Source organism: Thunnus albacares, chromosome 13 (genome assembly GCF_914725855.1).
Source record: "Thunnus albacares chromosome 13, fThuAlb1.1, whole genome shotgun sequence".
Taxonomy (NCBI): Eukaryota; Metazoa; Chordata; class Actinopteri; order Scombriformes; family Scombridae; genus Thunnus; species Thunnus albacares.
Genome location: NC_058118.1, coordinates 123,411 through 145,424, shown reverse-complemented (window position 1 = coordinate 145,424; position 22,014 = coordinate 123,411). Strand labels below are relative to the sequence as shown.

Genomic DNA, 22,014 nt, shown 5'->3' with positions numbered 1-22,014 from the left:
GTCACCACTCTGCTGCTCTCACTTTGTCCTCTTGAACAGAAATACTTTCATTCACTAATTATTTTCCAGTGATTTGCCATTCATTCATCAATTTTAAACTACTGTCAATAAACCACAACACTTCATGCACAAATATTAAATAGTAAAATTATTGATCAAGAATCCCTCCCTAATGAATAGTCCATTCTCTACCTTTCCTGGTCTGCTTTTACTGTGAAAATCTGCTGCGAGCACATTTGTCAGTCAATATATAGATGGGCTGGATATATGGCCATGTGGTTTGAGTCCAGTCACATTCCCAGACTGGCAAAGAGGCATGTGGTGTACCCAATAATGGACATAAATGACACTAAAAGAAAGAGAATGGCTGACAGTGGCTTCTCTCATACACATGGGTTCCAGAAGATCACAGCCCACCACTGAAGTGACTTGTGAAATCATGACTAGTCCAACAGTTCAGTTTAAAACCTTTATTGCTGAAAAGGTGGCTTGACAGGGTGTATAACACAGGTGTGTCTGCATGTGTGGGTGAGTGTTTCTAAAAAAGGGAAATAAAAACACAAAGTAAGAAAATTAACACTAGAATATTAGCATTTTTTTCAAAAAATGCATGGTAAAGCTGCAAGCTGACATCTGTTGCTACTGCTGCTGCCACTGCAAGGTGCTGCTCCAGCAACAATTTTTTAAAATTTTGTAGTGCCACCCACAGGTGAAACTGTATCAAATGCTACAGACCTGTTCATCATTCCCAGATGTACAACTTTGCTGAATTTGGTTGCCATGGAATATTATATTTAAGAGATATGGCAGTCAATAAGAAGTCTGGTGGTATTTCACTTATGGCCAAAAGGTGTTGCAAAATATAGTTTTGCAACGCCTCACAGTTCATGAGTAATTAGCCATAACTTAAAACACATAATAACTGACCACATAGTGGCACTATAGGTGCCATCTTTTAATATTTTAAGCATTTCCATATGGGGCAGCTGTTCATAAAGTATGATTACAGTAGCACTTTTAGTTTTTGAGATATCAAATTTAAAACATTCCTCTAATAGACGTTTGATTATAAATTTAAGTATTTCAAAAAATAAAATAAAAAAAATCACTGGAATATGCCAGAAAGAAGAAAAGAAATAGCATAAATGTCTCTAATGAGTTGAACATTTTTATATTTGAATGGTTTCTGTAGCTGAAAGTATGCAGAAGTAGTTAGCAATTGAAAAATGTACAGAAGAAGAACAATAACTAGAAAATTCTGCAATTTCTAAAGAAATTGCATGTGGGAGCTGCAAACTGCCAGACACAGCCGCAGCCACTGCCGGCTGCTGCCATTGCTGTTATTGCTATTGTTGCTGCAAATTTCTGTTTCAGCAAAAGCCATTTAAAACTTTGTAGTGCCACCTGCAGGTGAAATTGTATCAAATACCACAGACTTATTCAGCATCCCCATCTGTACAATTTTGCTGAATTTGGTCACCATGAAATGTTGAATTTAAGAGATATTAAACTTAATAAGTAGTATGACGGTGTTTCACTAATGGCCACAAGGTGGGGCTATTGGCACCATGTTTCACTATGTTGTGCACATTGACATGGAGAACTTGTGTACCAAGTTTCATTTCGCTGAAGACAATAGAACTGTAGAAATGTTATAATGTATCATGTTATAATATTACATTAGTGCCCCCTTTGGTTAGAACTGTATCAAATTTTACAATATGGTGCAATGTCATTATATGTACAAGACTCTCAAATTTCGTGTGGAGCCGAATCAGCATTGAAGAGTTATGGCTCGTTAAATGCATTTGGCCACACCTTCAAAAGTTTGGTAACCACTTACAGACAAACGGTAAGTGATACAAAAAAATGAACATATAAGCCCTGCCCGGGATCATCTAAATAAATATGTACTGAATTTGGCTAATATTGGATGAAAAATGTGTCAAAAGAAGCAAAAAACTGCGTTAGTCTACTTGGTACCATCCAAGGAATACTATGCAAAAATTGTTTGGATCGGCCTCACAGTTCATGAGCTATAAGACAAAACATAAAACACGTAATAACTGACCACATGGTGGTGCTGTTGGTCCTATTTTAAAATATGTTAAGCATTTCCACATGGGCCACCAGTCAATCAAGTTTGAACACTTCAGCACCTTTAGTTTTTGAGATATGAGCTTTCAAGCATTTCAAGCATTGACTTTCCATTGTAAATTTTAATGCTTTACAAAATTATATAAAATAACTGGAATATGTTAGGGATGAGAAAAGTAATAGCATACATCTCCTCATGGGGATGTACAATTTGACATTGAAACGAAGATGATACGACAAATCATGTAGGACTAGTGAGACGACGAAAAACGGCAAAATAGTATATAATAATAACTAGAAAATGCAATTTCTGTAGAAATTGCATGTGATTGCTGAAAGCGATTTTAGATTGCATAACTGGAAGCTGAAAACTATTGAAAAATCTAGCAAGATTAAAATCTGCAATGAGTGGAATTGAACCTGCATCCTCATGTCTGTAAGACAAACATACAATGCACTGAGCTAACATATCAGACAGCAATACCACACCAGATTCACCTATTTAGTCTGTCAATTGCATGAAATTGACAAAAAAGTAGTTCAGCTCAGCTCATTAAGCAGATTGACATCACCTGGACTCCTTCATCCTTCAACTCTACTTAGCTCTGCCCTAAGCGGGGCTCGAACTCACACCTTTGGATCTAAAAGAAGATGAGGAGTGAGATGAGCTTAAACCAATGGACTACTCACACTGGGCCTGTAGTAGTGGAAAAGATATAGCAATCCACATTTTAGGTAATAATGTTAATGTAAGCTAAAGAGGAATTGACTTATGGTAGATGATAGAGATGGAAAGCAACTTTGTACATGACAGCAATATTATGAGTAACACTACAGTGAGCAGGTTTTGAACACACATCCTTGTCATCTAAGGGATAGCTCATTATGAAAGCAGTGTTCTAAACCACTGAGCCAACAGACATTCCCAGTAATGACAGGAAAAAATCTCCATTTTAATGAGGAAAATGTATTTGTCTCAAACCTGGTTTGAAGCCGAGAGATTTGTACATCATTAGTGAAAGCAAGACTAGTTTAACATGAGAATGAATGATATGTGTAAAACGTGTTTGAAGGAAGAGAGAATCTGTAAGTTTAAGAAACTGCAGTGAGAGAAGACATACATCCTGCAGACTGTATTGCAGTCAATGAGAACATGACAGGGACTCTCTATCAATTAAGGTTCAGATCTCAAAAACTAGTGAAATGTACTTATATTTTGAGAGAGAGGAGGCTTGTGGCAACATACTGAGACAAGATATGTGCTTGATGAGTTAAAATTGTGGGAGTGACAGCAGTTTAGAAAAACATTTCTGGTCTAAAATTACCTGTGCTCTCCACTGTGCTTGATCACATGACACACTGGTGAGACCTAAAAAAGTCCTCAAAACCCCTGACTTTGGGCTTAAATTGCTGAAAAACTACAAAAGATATCACTAAACAATCTGATAACTTTGAAAGTTCAAAGTTTTGTGAACATTTTACAGTTTGAATGGCGTCTGTGAGATGAGGGACTTCTGAGCAGTTGAGTGTCAAAGTGACCAAGGTTCCAACTCAGTTGGACCGTTCGTCCCATAGACTGCCATTATAAATTTTAATGTTTTAAAAAATTATATAAAATCACTGAAGCATGCTACATTTCAGAAAAATACAAGCACACATCTGCTGAATGAGTTGCACAGATTGACAGTTGAATGGTTTTTATAGCACAAAGTATGCAGCAGTTGAAACGCGGCAAAAAACGTACGGAAGATGGAATAAGAATAAAGACTGAGAAGAACAATGTGTGATTGCTTCCAGCAATCACACAATAACTAGAGAATTCTGCAATTTCCAAAGAAATTGCATGTGGGAGCTGTGAACTGCCAGATGCAGCCGCTGCCACCGCTGGCTGCTGCCACCGCTGGCTGCTGCCACTGCCGGCTGCTGCCACTGCTGTTATTGCTACTGTCACTGCATATTTCTGCTTTAGCAGCAATTATTCAAAATTTTGTGGCGCCACCTACAGGTGAAATTATATCAAATACCACACACTTGTTCAGCATCCCTGTCTGTACAATTTTGCTGAATATGGTCACCATGGAATGTTGAATTTAAGAGATATTTAACTTAATAAGTAGTATGATGGTGTTTCACTAATGGCCACAAGTTTAATACCAAGTTTAATTTCATTGAAGACAACAGAACTGTAAAAATATGATATTATAAAGTTACTTTAGCGCCCCCTTTGGGTAGATTTTTATGAAATGTTACACACTTCTGTAATGTCACCTTGTGTACAACATTCCCAAATTGGGTTGCAATCCAATTCAGTATTGAGGAGTTATTGCAGATTAAGTGCATTAGGCCACACCTTCAAAATTTTGCTAACCAATTACAGATATTACAGACAAAAACAAATTAATTAGTTTTTAGGAGTTTTTTTCCCCTCTAAATATGGTATGCACCTAGTTTGGTGAAGATTAGATGAAATATGTGCCAACAGGAGCAAAACATGTGTTCATCAAAAAATTCAAAAATAGTTTGTTTGTTTTTTAAGGCGTAAATGGGCGTGGCCTGAATCACTCTAATCAGCATCATCCAAGGAACATCTTGTCTAAATATTTTTTGGTTAGGACTTACTGTTCATGAGTTATTAGCCAAAACATAAAACATGTAATAACTGACCACATGGTGGCCCTATTGGTACCATGTATTGATGTTAGGCAGTTCCACATGGGTTACCTGTATGTCAATATGGCGTGCACATTCTCATGGAGAACTTGTGTACCAAGTTTCATTTCATTAAAGAGAATAGTATTGTAGAAATATCAAGTTATAATATTACAGTAGTGCTCCCTGTGGGTAGAACTGTATGAAATTTTATACACATGTGCAGTTTGGCAGTCGGACAGTACTCCAACCAAATTTGGTGTCAATGCAATTTAGCATTGAAGAGTTATGGCCTGTTAAGTGCATCAGGCCACACCTTCAAGAGTTTGGTAACCAATTACAGACAAACGGTAAGTGATACCAAAAAAAAAAACACATAAGCATTGTTGTTTGAAATATGTGCCAACAGAAGCAAAAAGTGTGTTCACCAAAAAATCCAGAAGGAACAAATTATGCAAAAATTGTTTTTCCTCACCTCACGGTTCCTGAGTTATTAGCCAAAAATGTAAAATATACAATAACTGACCACAGGGTGACACTATAGGTACCATGTGTTAAGCATATCCACATGGGGCAGCTGTCCATAAAATATGAATACTTAAGCACCTTTATTTTTTAGATATCAAATTTAAAACAGTCATATCATAGACTTTCCGTTATCAATTTTAATACTTTTAATATTATATAAAATCACTGAATCATGTTCAAATTAAGAAAAGTAATAGCATACATCTCCTTAAGGAGATGTACATTTTGACATTAAACGAAGTTTGTACAGAAGTAGATAGACTCCAAAAAAATGTGAAATAATAATTATAAATAAAGAGTGAAGATAATAAACATAGAAAGAAAATATGAGGCCCAAATGCACTAAAAGCATCTTGAGCATTTTGAGGTCTATTGGTTTTAATGGCTGAACACGCACCAAAAGTGTTATGAGGTAAGTCAAATTGTCTTGACGCCTCAACTCCAATCTTGTCGTTGTGTTTGGAGCATCAAATGAGGGCCCAGCGGCCAAAGCTGTTTTCTGTGCAGCCGAAAAGAAAGAAATAGCACAAGCCAGCTGAGCACCAGAGAGTGAGAGAGAGAGAAACAGCACGGCGGTGGTTGAGCAAGGAGAGCGAGCAGTACTGAGAACAAGGCCTGAATGAGAGAAATAAAACGTTATATTCTTATTATTTCATGGCAGTCACGTTTTACAGCACAAATAAATGACCATCAAACAGTCAACAGATGATTTACTGGCTCTTAGTTTCAGTTTAATTCTCCTCCTCTGCATTTCTCTTTTCCATTCATTCATCACATCCAACTGATGCAGGTTAATACAAAGAACAGAATGAAAAATCTGTGTTGGTTCTGTGGTGGTAAAATCTGATACTTGCAGTGCAGCATAAGAGCATCAAATGATGCACATCAGTTATCACTTTTAGTGTGTTTGGGCCCGAAGAGAGTGCCTCGTGAAATAAAGCTGCAAATTTCTTTTAAAAATTTCTTTTAGAAAGCTCAGCGCAACATGACATGACTCTGTTGTTGCACTGACGTAGTTGATGCTGTGGAAATGTTATGCTAGAATTACAGTGTGAGCCTTTGCTCACTTCTGTAGAACCATGTAGCTAAACATTACAGTGCCAGCTGATTGCAGTTGAGGGTTGCAAGTAATTGCAAGTTATTCCTTATAAAAGTTTTTTTTAGATGATGGGTCTTTGTGATTAGATTGTCGACTATCTAAATATCTCAAACTACAAATTGATAACAGAGAACCTGTGTTACAAACTGGAGGCATGGAGTTCAAAAGAAAGATGTGTAAAGAAGGTCTAAAGGAGGTTCTAAAGAAAACACTCCTTACTAGGGACTAAAAGTCAGGATATCTAGGTATATGCTGCTTTGATTTTGACCTTTCTTTTTTAATTTACTCTTGTGAATTTCTGGAGTACTTGTACATTGAACTTTACAAATAATATTCTTGGATTAATAACCAGAGTGGGTGGCCTTTATCAGTGACAGTGCTTTTTACAGCTTATTTACCTGTTTCCTGATTGTACCTAATTTTGGACAAAAACATCCAAAATAAAAGCCAAATAGCCAAATGTAAATATAAATGTGAATGTGTCTGGGTCATGATATTTTTTCCGATCATCACAATAGCTTTAAAAAAGGATTAGGGCTGTATCCCCATCAACATACCGTGTAATGAGAAATGCTAAAGAGTGAAATATTAAATCTACTAATTTGGGTTAGGGTTGTGGTGGCAACAAGGTGAGCAATGTAATCCAGGTGTCTCTGTTGGTTGCTCTTACTACAGGTTACAGCTGCTAGGTAAGGTGCACATTAGAATATACTGGTCTGTAAAAACAAATAGGCTCAATAATAGGAGAATAATGTTAAGAGTAAGATGTGTTATTGGTGACCACATCACTGGCATATTGTTTTGTAAAAATAGTGTTAGGGTTACTATATAACATGAGCAAAATATCTCTGTAGAGTGTGTAATGCCTCCATAATTTGTGTTTGTGTGACAGATTATGAAATAGAGCGCTCCTTCTTCTTGAGGATGAAGTGTGTTCTTGCTAAACGAAATGCAGGACTGACATGTGGAGGATATAAGGTAGGTAAAGCCACTGGATCAGTTACTCCAACACACACATGATTATTTCATTTATGGTAAACTAGGAGTCTGGAAGTGACTTAACTTCATTAAATGATAGAATAAACAGGTAATTACAACAGGTAATTCCAGGTGGCTCTGCTTCACAGAGTGAGAGCTACCACAGAAGTTGCAGCCAGAAAAACTATGTGGATAGTGCGCAAGATAAAATACAATTCAAGATTCAAGATTCATGATTCAAGATTTAGTTTATTGTCATTTTCTTGTGTATCTGCATACACAAAAAAGCAAAATGCTGTTCCTCCCAGCCCACAGCAGTGTAACAACAACAGAAAGGATAAAGAAAGTACATGTCTCAGTTTGATGTAGACAGCTCTTGCATTTCAACGAGAGACTAGCACAGATGAGGGAGTGAAATAAACTAGCAAACCAGTAATCTGGTTTGCTAGTCCTACTTATTATTTAACCAGATATTATTTAACCAGACTTATTATTTAACCAGATTACTGATTTGCTAGTAATCTGGCAAACCAGATTACTGATAAAAAGCTCCTTACCTCCGTGATATTTCTTAAATGATAAAATCCGGTTTTAATTATACTGCTAATGTGGTTCTGGAAAGTAAGGTCAATGTCCAGGATGACACCAAGGTTTTTGACCTGTGTGACACTTTCCACAGACAGTTGTGACCATTTAAAAGAGATTTCCTGTCTGTTAGCCTTTGCCCCAATAACCAGGATTTCCATCTTGTCACTGTTTAACAGTAAAAAATTACTAGACATCCAGTTATCAATATCCTTGATACATTATTTTAGAGTGTCAATCAGGCTCAGGTTATCAGGGGCTAGGAAATATATATTTTTGTGTCTTTAGCATAATTATAGTATCACACATTGTATTCCTTGATAAGATGGCCCAGAGGCAACAAGTACAAACTAAACAGTAATGGGCCCTGGGGAACACCACATGAGATAAAAAAAGTTTTTGAACTAAAATTCCCAAGACCAACACTAAAATCATGCCAAATCATGTCCTTTGACACGATTTTAGTGATTTTACCACACAAAGGAAATAAAAACCAGTCCAGTGCTGACCTAGATAGGCCAATCCACCTCTCAAGCCTCTCCATTAAAATATCATGATTGATAGTATCAAATGCAGCACTTAGATCCAATAATACTAAAGTAGAAACTCTACTATTGACATTGTTTATTCTTAAGTCATTAATAACTTTGACCAAGGCTGTTTCTGTACTATGGATGGGGTGAAAACCGTATTAGTAGAGATCCTGTATTTTATTGGTTGCCAGGTGGTCGATTAACTGCTTGTAGAAGACTTTTTCAATAATTTTGCTTAGGAACGGGAGGTTATCAATTGGTTTGTAGTTATAAATAATAAATGGATCTAGAGTGAGCTTTTTTAGACGTTTAACAATTGAGGATTTAAGTGAGCTAGGAAAAATACCAGATTGTAAACTTAAAATATCCTTAAATAAACAATTAAAAATGCTTTTAAAAAAGGAGGTGGGAATGGGATCAAGGAAAGGAGTGGAACAGCTAAGACTCATCAGCACTAACTGGTGCAAAATTTGTTAAGAGAGTAGTGGATTGAGAGGGAGGCAGGATAGGGAGGGCATGCGTGATGACAGGAATATTTGCCCAAATGGTCATTACTTTGTTGACAAAGGAGGCTGCAAAATCCTCATACTTATCGGTAGAAATAAAATCACCTGTAATTGAAGTTCTGGAGTTATTTAAAAGTTAATCTATAGTAGAAAAGAGAACCGTTGGATTGTGTGTATTATTGTTTTTTAGATTTTTAAAATATGCTTGCCTTGCTTTTCTAATTTCTGAGTTATAATTAATAGATTTTTGTAAACATCAAGATGCTCCAGAAGCTGGGTTTTACGTCATTTACACTGAGCCCTTCTGTAGTCCCTCTCCTCCTCCTTATCAATTTGTTTGTTAGCCAAGGACTTTTACTTTTATCAGATTTTTCAGACTTTTATCAGGTTTTACCACATGCTCAGTGGTAATTCTCAAACAACCATAGTATTAAACATTAAGGGTAATTTTATTAATCTCAGGATATGACTTTGTGCAGCTGTTGATGTCCTGGATACAGATTATGGCTTCTAGTGGTTTCTGGCTGCTGACTATTTGGTGTAGTGACTAACTATTTGCTGAATACAAATTTTAGAAATGTTCCCCTCAAATTCAGGAATGTTCAGTCACCTCTCAAACTAGAGCTGCTGTCAGAGCTTTGTCTAATCACTTCAAGGAATAGAGCCCCTCACAATCATTACAATCATGTTATGTTTTTGTACTGAATGAGAGAGCACTCCTGAAGGAAGATGGAGTAATGCTGACTTGTTTGAAATCACATATTTATGACAAACAAGCAGGATGTCAAAATGTCTGTCTTGTTTGTTTGTATATGCTGGTGTTTTGTAAGGCAGTTAGATTCATGTTAAATTGATTAAAAATTAATATGGCTAGTGTAACTAATATATAGTCAACAAAATACTGTATTTGAACTTATAGCTTCTATATTTAAAGCAATTAAATCTCATCTGGTCACAACAAAAAATGGCTAAAGTGACAACTGTCTTCTAATGAATAAATATCCTTTGGTCATAGTAAAAATATATTTTTAGCTAACACTTTTAAACACTAAACAATATATATCTCAAGTTAATAAACAGCCCCATTTTCCCTCAACATTTAGAAAATAGTTACCTGAATGGAACAAGCTTCATTATTAGTTTTACCCTACTGTAGTGTTGTCTCTGCACTCTGAGACAGATCAATACATTCACCACCAATTGGGCAGTAGCATTGGTAATCCTGCTGCTTTACTACCTATGAACTCAGCAAACGGAGAACAAGGGGCCACCTGGGTATGCAGTTAGAGGGCTACCCATGCGTACATAAAATTGGACATCCAGGTAACTGCTGGTTCTTTTTCGTGTTTGTGGGACCCTCTTACAGATTTTGCTACTTACTTATATTAAAGGTGAAGACTGTTAGGGATGAGTTACACTCTAAGCTCTTCACTGGGCAGAAAAAGTGATCAGACAAAACAAGCATCAGAAAACATGTAGCAACACATTTGTGTCCACTATCTCATATGCCCCCCAGAGTGTTGTTAGGTTTGGAAAATACCAGGATCTTGTTTTTGGTAAAAACCGTTTCAACTTTCTCTGTCACTCCCCCACACCTCCTGAATTCCTTGAAGTGTGTAAACGTGTGATTACATTAGTGTCATGCTGTTGTTTCCCAGGTCATCCACTGCAGTGGCTACCTAAAAGTACGTCAGTACATCATGGACATGCCACGGTATGAATCCTGTTATCAGACTGTGGGTCTGGTGGCTGTGGGACACTCCCTGCCTCCTAGCGGCGTCACCGAGATTAAACTCCACAGCAACATGTTCATGTTCCGGGCCAGCCTGGACTTTAAACTCATCTTCTTGGACTCGAGGTAGGGGAGACACTTGACTGAGTAGGTGGATATATAAATGAAAACAGTGATATCATGATATCTATCTTGGGGGGTGGCTGTGGCTCAGGAGGTAGAGCGGGTCGTCCACTAATTAGAAGATTGGCAGTTCGGTTCCCGGCTCCTCCTGTCCGTGTGTCGAAGTGTCCTTGGGCACGATACTGAACCCCAAGTTGCTCCTGATGGCTGTTCCATCAGTGTGTGAATGTGTGGAGGTTGGGACCTTGCATTGTAGTCCCTGTACCTATTCAGTGTATGAATGTGTGTGAATGGGTGAATGTGACGCGTAGTGTAAAAAGCGCTTTGAGTGGTTGAAAGACAAGAAAAGCGCTATAAAAGTACAGTCCATTTATCTTAGTGATCCCTGTATGGAATATAGAATTATAAAAATAATCTACAGGGAAAAAATCATTTGTGACATGCTACTATAAGATAACATGTTATAAGAAAATAAAAATATGTACACAATATGAAAACTTGGCTGTTTTAAAATATGTGAACTGCTAAACATTATGATGTACTTCAGCACATACTGATGTGCAAATTAACCCCTAACTGTAAGTTTGTGTCCTCTCGTTTGTGTGCTGGAGCCAGGGTGGCAGAGCTGACAGGCTATGAGCCTCAGGACCTGATAGAGAAGACCCTCTACCACCACGTCCATGCCTGTGACATTTTCCATCTACGCTATGCTCACCATTTATGTGAGTCCTTTCAACACCAGTTATAGTCTATCCTGAATACACAGGATAGTTTTTTAACAGAGGACAAATGTTGTGGGAGACACAGCTCCAGACTTGCCTGTCACACCAGCATATATAAAAGGAAAATTTAAGCTCAAGAGATCAAAATCAGTTCATTTTGTTGGAAATACTGCAAGGATGAAATCAACCCAAGACCCATTTTTTTAAAAAAGAGTGAGTGAATCCTGGATCATACTAGAGCTTGTTACATTAAAAACACCAGTCCATTTGTGTTAATTAAAATATATTAATATATATTAATAATATATTAAATATTATAAGAAATACATTGACAGTGTGATTCAAACAATGGATTTGATTTTTATGTGGAAGTGAAAAGTAAATTTGCAAGGTGCTTTAAGGGGGACATATTATGCTTTTTGTGGTTTTCTCTCATTTATCAAGTTTTATGATGTTGGACATATATGTTAAATATTATCAGAGTTGCACAACTTGACGTTAACGCCTGGAGAAATTAGCCTAAAAAGCTCACACACTGCTCTAAACAGTTTGCTTGGAATTTCACTCTTTATTTCCACACAAGATGACATTAGCCTGGTAAGGATGTCCATAAATGTGCCTCTGCTCCAGGCTCAGCACTGGAGCACATTCATGATTTCACAGACTATGGGACTGCAATGCCAGCAGGTGTAATGTCGAGGGGACAATACCCATGTTTCCATTAGATTTGCAAGATAATTTTCAGCGAACTTTTGAAATGTCGCAAAAAGGAAAATGCGAATTAGGTGCATTTCCATCAACTGGTTTGACAACACAGTTTCATCAGAAGGTGCCAGTAAAGGCTCAAATAATCTGCCAGTAAACGGAGTAGAAGAAGTAAAGGTTGCCAACTGGAAACAAAACAAATAGTTACATTGCCTTGATAAGAGAAAAATGGAGAGAGGTCTTCAGGAATTTGTTTCAATTGTAGTTGTAGTTGTTCTTTCATGTTAGCTAGTGTTGGCCATGCTTCATGCTATCTGGAGAGGCCAGAAGACACAGAGAGCGGAAACAGCTGATCAATCATGTGAGTTAAACGTTTGCTACGTCATCATTTATTCGACAAATGTGTTTCCATTACCCATTTTGCGCATAAACTTTTTCAACATTTCCAAAATCCACCTCAAGCGAGCATAAAAACTTTTTTGCGAAATTAAGGAAGTTTTTTCAAATTTTGGCGTTTCCATTAAGCTTTTTTAATGTGATACTTAAAAATGCGTATAAAAATAGGTTAATGGAAACATGGCTAATGTCTGTTGTTGTGGTGGAAGGAAAGCAACATTAGACAACAGTAGATATAATTACTATTTTTGGATTTCAGCAGCGCAATGTCACCACTTATTTCACCAAGGACTGCTTTGCTAACTGGACTCTGCAATTTGCAAGCCAGCCATGAGTGTTGCTTGGCTGCTACTGAGGGACGTGTGTTGATCCAGGACCCCAAACTGTAAGTATACCAATAAAATATTTAGGGCCTGAGCACGAAAGTGCCAGGGCCCAACAGTCCCTGGCACTGAAAGTGCAAGGAATCTATTGTTTTTGTAAAGATTATTAGTGCCAGAGCTCTATTACATTTCAAACAATTATTATTATTATCATTATTATTATCATTATTATTTTATGCATCCAAGCGCATTTTTGAGGTGCAAGGGGTACGCGAAAACTCAGGAAACTTTGCACATGCATCAGAAGTGGCAGAAGTGTCTTACCCATCTATTTTGATGTTTCATCATGAAAAAAAATTGTTGCAACTCTTTCTCATGCTTGATAAGAGTCCCAGCCTGAACACATCTATGTGTCACTATTGAGTCACTGTCACAGCATCACAACTTCTGCCTAGAAGGTTCACCAGATCCATCTCAGATTTGGTCAGAAAGCCTTAAGACCTTGATGATGCTATATTGTGAAGCTTGTGAATTTTTACACTGTGACGCAGCAAATTTAGATGTTTCAACATGAAAAAACAAACTATTGTAATTCAACTCCACATTGTCAGATCTTTCCTGAATTTCATGTTTGACAAGAGTCCTGATCTGAAGACATTTACAGGCCAATATTGAATCATAGTCATAGAGCCACCTACTGGCAACAGGAAGTTATAGTTCCCATACTTTTACTAACTACTTCTAGCATGTTAACCAGATCCACTGAAAATTTGGTCAGCTAAGTTCTTACACCTACATAGTGAACCTTTTCATCAAAAGCTGTTGCCATGACAATGCATTATTCGCCATGAAACAGAAAGCTGTTTTTGGGGTGCGAGGGATATTCAACTCACGAAACTTGGTGCACACATCTGAACCTGTGAACATTGCATGAATATACAACAATCGGGTTCATGCATCTTTAGTGGGCTCCATAGTGCCCCCTAATGTGTGCCAGGCCGTGGTCAGGATAAAGTTGCTTCGATATTCATGAAATTTGGTACGCACGTTGTTCTCATCATTTCAGACATATTTCACATTGTCTTTCATTAGCTCCAGCCAAGGGGAAGTCAAATTCCTCATAGAGGGTTTGAAATTCAGTTGGTATAACCTTCAGCTAATATGTCACTAAATTGTGAAGGAATAGTCGATACCTTGAATGATGATGTCAGAGGTCATGTGATAACATACCAATTTAGGCACTTTACAGGTATGGAACTTTTTTGAATCTTCTCCTAGAGGATTCAACAACTCCACCTCAGAGTTTTTCATACAGTATAAACAGCTGTGGACAACAGATACTGTAAGAATAGCACACATTCATTTATAGATCACTGTAGACTGATTTACTGACTTTTATGTTTTAGCTACATTAAATGTTATAGTATAGTGATTTTGATTGAAGAGTGTTTAATTTAAATACATTATTTATATTTTAATCATTAATACATTGTTGCAGCATGTCTGCAGCAAGTATTTAGTTTGATCCTTTTGATAAAATCATCAAAGCAGTAGTGGATTGACATTACACCACAAATAGATGTGGTTCTGAGACATCTGTTTTAAGGGCAACATCTAAGACCAAATTTCAACCAAAATACAACTATAGATGCGTTGCTTCATTTGAATGAACCACACACCTGTCTGTGCCCCTCCTCCCACTTGTGCACTGCATGTTCTACGCTGGTCACCAAAATACTACAAAGACATGAAAAGGGAGTTTCAAGGTCAGAAAGATACCACACAATCAGAGCACTGCTTGCGATGGTCATTGTGCCTCCATGAAAATATGACCCAGGAAGTGATATTACCGTAATTGCCTACATGCATTGTCCAATATTCATGAAAATGTATACTTGTGTCAGTTGCCCTCTGGTAAACATATTGCTGCATCATGTTCCTCCATGATAACAGCACTTCGACTGATGCATACCTGAATGTGCATTAAGGAGTGACGGCCCAATTATCACTGCTTGCAGCTTTAATTAGGGCCCGAGCACCAAGTGGTGTGAAGGCCCTATTGTTTTTTAAAAGATTGTTATTATTATGATTTTATGCATTCAAACACATTTTTGAGGTGCTAAGAGTGCTCGAAAACTCACAAAACTTTCCATAAGCATCAGACATGGTGTTAATTGTTATCTGAAATGGATCTTGCGATTGGATGTGGAAATTTGGCTTGAAAGCGTCCCCTAACAACAAACAACAACAAAGTCAAAGCCCCCACTTTTAAATTTGCGGTAGATAAATGAAATTTGGTAGGCAGATGTAACAACTCAAGACTTACAAAAAAGCCTCTTGGAGCCATACCCTACGACTAACAGGAAGTAAGCCATTTTGAATCAAATTTGCATTTTTTTTTTAACAAAGTTAAGTCATTGACAGGCTTTGTACTTTGACAAACTCCTCCTAGAGATTTAACCTGAGCAACTTCAAATTGGTAGATGATATCTAAGGACCTTTGCAATGCTAAATCGCGAAGCTTTTTATACTTCATGGAACGCCCTTGGCATTCTGGTGAATTTTGCCCAAAACATGTTTAGGGCATTAAACAGGAAGCTGTTGTAACTCCACTTTACATTATCCAATCTGTCCCAAAGTTTTCATGTTTGATAAGAGTCCGAGTATTTAGTCATAGTCATAATGCCACCTACAACAGGAAGTCAGCCTTATGTGACAAACATAATCCGATTCACATTAAATTTACATGGTGTGGTCTGCACAAGATATACAGCAACATGATGCATAGTTAGTGGGTGATCTCTAGTGCCATATAGTGGACACAGGAAGCAATAGTTACAGAAGTATTAAAGGAAAAACTGGTACAGGTCTGAATGCTCGACCACTACAGTGAGGGGTTCCGGTGGCTATGTTAAGCTTAACCTTTATCCTATGATGAAACATTTCTACCGTGATAGGAGTGGTCTTTTTCAGGATGACAATGCCCCTATTCATAGAATATGAGGGGTCACTGAATGCTTTGATGAGTATGAAAATGATGTGAATCATATGCTATGGCCTTCGCAGTCACCAGATCTCAACCTAATTGGACACCTATGGGAGATTTTGGACCGACACATTAAACAGCACTCTCCACCACCACCCTCAAAACACCAAATGAGGGAATATCTTTTGGAAGAATAGTGTTCATCCCTCCAGTAAAGAATTGCACAGTTCTGTAGCGATTGGGCTTGGGTGTGGCCAGCAAGCTCCATAGAGCCCCCAGATGCAAGGCCATTTTGAAAACAAAGTCTTTTTGATGTGCTCTCATCATTCTCGACATAATACATATTTTCTCAAATTTTTTCGCCCAACAAGAAGTCAACCATTTTGGATTTTGTGTGTCAATTTTGGCCATGGTATGGTGGCTCAATAGCGGGGTGCTATTATATAAGTACCTTTAGCATTTTTGAGGTGCTAGGGATGCTCGAAAACTCACAAAACTTTGCACATGCATCCAAATTTGCTTACACCTGGGACACACTGGATGCTTGAACCTCAGCAGCGCATGTGCGTTGCTGAACTGCTGCATCTCACGCGCTTGCAGTGTCCACACAGGAAGTGTGTCTGCTGCGGCGCTTCTGCTACTGGCAGCCCTATCTCTCTATCTTGTTCCCTGTCTATTTCTGCTGAGAACCACGTGCGTCACGCGGAGAAAATAGGCGAGACCTCGAATCTCTAGATGACGCAGCAGCCTCGCGTGACACGCGCGTCTCACATGGGCTGTGTGGCTGCTCTAACCTGTTAACATGGGCACCGAATAAAAAGCAAGAGGTTCCGCGACTCACATGTGTGGTGGAAATCTGAAAATAAAAAGCTGACAAAGACCAAGTTGTCTTTTTATCCTTAAACAAACATCATCCGATTTACATGAAAATTACATGGTGTGGTCTACACCTGCATACAGCAACATGTTGTATAATTAGTGGGTGTTCTTTAGCACCATATAGTGGTTACAAGAAGTGATAGTTATCTCCTACATGCAATGTCCAATATTCATGAAAATGTATATCCATGTCATTTACCCTCTGGTAAATATATTGCTGCTTTAATATTTCATGAGGCCAAATGAGGCCTAAATGACACATAGTTCATCAAATTTATACACAATTTCTAATATGTCATCTCTGGCGCCACATACTCCACACAGGAAATGACATTCACTAAGTGTCCAATAATCTTGACAATTGAGAGCCGTGTCAATAGACCTCTAATAGTGATACCATGGCTGCCACTCTCTCTGAGGTGCGAGAGCCCGTTCATCGCTGCTTGCAGCTTTGATTATTAGTATTATTACTGTAGTATGCCTTTGCATTTTTCAGGGGCTTGGGAAGCACATGCATCAGAAATGGCGAAATTTACGCCAAATTTATGTCAAGGCCCCCACCTTTAAATTTGATGTTGATACTTAAAAATTGGTAGTCAAATGTAACATCTCCAGACTTTGAAAAAAAGCCTCCTGGAGCCAAACTCTAAGTCCAAAAGGAAGTCAGCTATTTTGCATTTACTGTGCATTTTTTCTGTGAGGTTTGTTCATATAAGTGTTCCAAGTCAGATTCAACAAATTTTCTTAATCATTCTGCCTGAATTTTCTAGTAAATCGTTTGTTTTTCTTCATTTTCCTAAAATTGCCATATAAGGCTCCATGTTCCACTCTGTTTGTGGTTGAGTTTCATTCACAAAAACATACCCAAAGAGTAAAAACACTGAAGAACTTCAAGTCCTGCTTTCAGAAATCAACGACAAAAGCATAACAAATTTAAGTGTCAGTAGAAGAGGACACCCAAAACAATTTAGAGATATTAGAGGAGAGAATATTATGTATGTATTTATTTATTGATTGGGACAGTGTACAGTTTTAAACATAAAAGATGCACTGCACCGGAGTTAGCTCAAAGCTAATTTACATCCGCAGTCCCCCACAGTCAAGACATACAACAACACAACAACAAACAGTACAAAGCAAAAAACACGCAGAACACACCATACAAAATACAAAGCTACACACAACAGCACATCACATACACCCACAATGTAAATTAGAAATTAATAATGTAAACTTGTCATATTAAAAGCGAGACTACCTGCGCTAATGAGAAGACATAAGATACAGATAATGTTACACTGTCAGCTGCAACACAAAATGATACTGGACCTGCAGAGAGACACAGAGGCAGCTGTCAGAGTGAGAGATGTTTCCAATAAATTACTGAGATGTAGTTGCTGCACCAAAATATGCCAATAAAAGTCATAAAATCTAAAAAGTCTCTCAGTAAATTGGCAGCCATGATGATGATATTTTGGCTAACAGAATATCAATTTTGCATTAAGTTAGTTTTAGTTATATATTTATTTTTTGTGAATTTCAGTATCATATTTAAACTCCAAATTAATTCAGAATAGGACATTATAATTGTAAGTCAAACAAGTGTTTCTCCCTTGTGAAGAAAGGCAGAGATATTCTATTCATGACACATATGACAGGTCTGGACCACTCATAAATTTTGTTTGTAAGTAAGAGAAAATTCTATGCAAGGGAAAATTGATGAATGACACATATGTTCTTAAATTACTCATATGTGCATTTGAAGAATTAATCTGTTCGTACAAGTGGTTCTTGAATGAGGCCCATTGATAGGATTCACATAAGTAAAAAACTGGATGTGGCCTGTGGCCCACATTTGCCCACTGCACTGCGGATCAACATGAGACTATAGCCCATTTTGCACAGCCTGTTCAAGGTGGGAATGTTGCACCATTATTCCCTCTCCCCATTCTGTATAAGAGGTACAAACATGGAATCTTCTGAATCCTTCTGACGCCAAAGAAAGTCATCCATGTGGGTACATGGAACATCCGAACCATGTTCCAGGCTGGCAAGGCTGCCATTATTGCTAAGGAAATGGCACGCTACAATCTCTCAGTCCTGGTCCATGACTGCATGGAAACCCATCAGCTCTCGCCTCATCTCCGCAACCTTACAAACTAAGAACAGGAGAGTGAAAGCCCACATTATTCAGTGCTACGCACCCACCAACGATGCAGGCGGTGAGGTCAAGGCCAGGTTCTATGACAGCTTGAACCACCTACTTGGAAGTATTGGAGCCAGAGACCTCACTATCCTGATGGGGGACTTCAACACCAAGATTGGAGGTCAAAATGATGAAGCGGTGATGGAAAACATAGAGTGGGAGACATGAATGAAAACGGAGAGATGTTTGCGGAGACCTGTGCTAAGAATAACCTAATGATCAGAGGAAGTGTATTCCCCCATAAAACAATCCAAAAAAACAACTTAGCTATCACCAGACCATGTCACAGAAAACCAAATGGAAGATGTCAGATCAAGAAGAGGAGCAGACGCAGCCTCAGACCACCACCTCCTAGTAGGGAAATTCAGGCTAAGGCTGAAGAGACACCATCAAGCCAAAAATCAGAGGACAAAATACAACACAGAGTACCTCACCAACGTTGAAGTGGCAAAGAATTTCAAAGAGGTCCTCTCAAGAGAAAATGAAGAGCTACATCAGAAGAGGAGGGAGGGATGGACCATAAACAAAGAGTGGGAACACCTAAAAGCAGCTTGGAGCTCCACCTGTGAGGCGGCCCTAGGGAAGAGGACCCAAAAGCACAAAGAATGGATAACACCAGAAACCCTCAAAACAATCCAACAGCTCAAACAAAAAGTGAGCACTTCAAGAACAAGATCCGAAAAGGCATCTGCCCAAAAGGAGTACAACAGATGCCACATCGAAGCGCGTAAGAACATCAGGAGAGACAAGAGATCACAGGTGGAGAGACTAGCTAAGGAAGCAGAACAGGCGGCAACTCAAAGGAACATGAAGGAACTATACAACATCACAAGGAAACTATCTGGGACATATTCACATACCAATAAACCAATTTTAGACAAAAGCAGCCAACTGATCTCAATTCAGGAAGCACAGCTTGACAGATGAGCACAATATTTTGAAGATGGCCTGAACAGGCCAGCGTCAACAGACCAACCATATATCCCAAAGGCCACGATACCCCTGCAAATCAAGTGTGACAGACCAACAAAAGCGGAAATCAGGGCAGCAATCAATTAACTAAAATCTGGCAAAGCTGCTGGACCCGTCAATATCCCACCTGAAGCCCTGAAAATAGATGCCACCCTGTCGACAGACATGCTCTACAGTCTCTTTGGGAGAATTTGGGAAGAGGAAAGGACACCATCAGAATGGGCAGAGGGGCACATTGCGAAACTGCCAAAGAAAGGTGACCGCAGCAAGTGCAACAATTATCGAGGGAGCACCCTACTTTCTGTACCCAGCAAAATCTTAAACCGGGTCATTCTCAACCATATCCAGGAAGCTGTGGACAAGAGGCTCTGTGACCAGCAAGCAGGATTCAGGAAAGATCGTTCATGCACAGACCACATAGCAATATTACGCATCATCATCGAACAGTCTATCGAATGGAACACGTCCCTATACATAAACTTCATCAACTTAGAAAAAGCATTTGACAGTTTAGACAGGACATCACTATGGTGCCTTATGGACTACTATGGGATTCCCACAAAAATCACAAACCTTATCAAAGCATCATATGATACGATACGATACGATAAACTTTATTGTCCCGCTCAGGGAAATTTGTCTTGGACCCTGTAGCTGCACCATGAATGCCTTGACGGCCACAATGACACAAACAATACAACCTCATCCATACCAACACCAACAATTACATAACATGACAATATTGCACATAACCCGTAACATAACATATACATATTGCCATATTGCACACATCCCATAACATAATACATACATACACTTCATAAAAAATTCATGCTAAAAGATCACCATAGTGAAAGCACTGTAAAAATTATTAAAAATTATTGCACAAACTTCGACCTCAAGCAGCATTGTTAAGAAATGTAATGGATGTTGGAACAAATGAATTCTTAAAATGATTGAGTTTGCAGTGAGGGACTATCATCTGCCCAAGGGTAGGAGGCCATACTCTGAATGAAGGATGTGAGAGTGGTCAATTACTATCCTCTGGGCTTGCCTAAAAACAGTTAGTTGGTAAGTGGACTGCAGGGTCTGGTAATCGCTTTTTCCAATTACCTTCATGGCTGTGTGTATCAGACGAGCAAGTTTAGTTTTTAGTTTTGCCGTGAGGTTGCCATACCAGGATGACATCCCATATCTGACTAAACTCTCTAGCGCTGCCTGGTAGAATAAAAACATGATGCTTTTGTCCACCCCATATACTCTTAGTCTGCGTAGAAAATACAATCTCTGCTGTAGATGAGAACACAAGCTTTCAACATGCACAGACCAACTAAAAGTGTCATCTAAGTGAACTCCAAGATATTTATATGAGCTGACCTGCTCAATAGGTGAGTCTTGTATGACAACAGGACTATGGTCCCCTACTGATCACACCATTGCACAAAGTTTTCAATTTCAGAAAAATAGACTGAGGATGGCGGTATCGTCAGAAAACTTAAAAAGAAGGTTCCGTGGGTGGCTGTTTGTACAGTCATTAGTATAGAATGTAAAAAGGAAAGGAAATGTAATTGACTCTCACCTGCTGACTTCGATTAGTTAAAAAAGAAAAATACCACTTGATTAAAAAAGGGTTAACACTCATCTGCCTCAGTTTAGAGATGAGCAGATGGGGTTGCAGTGTGTTAAAGCTGAGCTAAAATCAATAAATAAAATCTGTGCATATGCTTTTGGGCATTCCAAGTGCTTGACGGTGAAGTGGGTGATGCTGTTGATGGCATCATCAGTACCTCTCCTCTGCCTATAAGCAAACTGATATGGATCAAGTGCCAAGTTGACCTCTGCCTTAAGCACAGATAACATGTATTTCTCAAAACTTTTCATTACAATCAAAGTCAGGGCCACAGGTCTGAAATCATTATTATCAGCTGGACATGGTTTTTTAGCTTCAAGAACTATGGTGGATTTTTTCCACAGAGCAGGAACAGTGTGTGCGTT

The 22,014-nt window shown here is 38.4% G+C and overlaps 1 protein-coding gene across 1 annotated transcript in view; it reads left to right on the top strand.

The window, feature by feature from the left end:
- Window positions 1-22,014, top strand: part of sim2 (SIM bHLH transcription factor 2) — a 94,844-nt gene that overhangs the window by 49,151 nt on the left and 23,679 nt on the right. Inside the window, exons 5-7 of the mRNA XM_044371110.1 lie at window positions 7,266-7,351; window positions 10,634-10,833; window positions 11,446-11,552. Coding sequence (XP_044227045.1) covers window positions 7,266-7,351; window positions 10,634-10,833; window positions 11,446-11,552 — 393 coding nt within the window. The remainder of the gene's footprint in view (window positions 1-7,265; window positions 7,352-10,633; window positions 10,834-11,445; window positions 11,553-22,014) is intronic.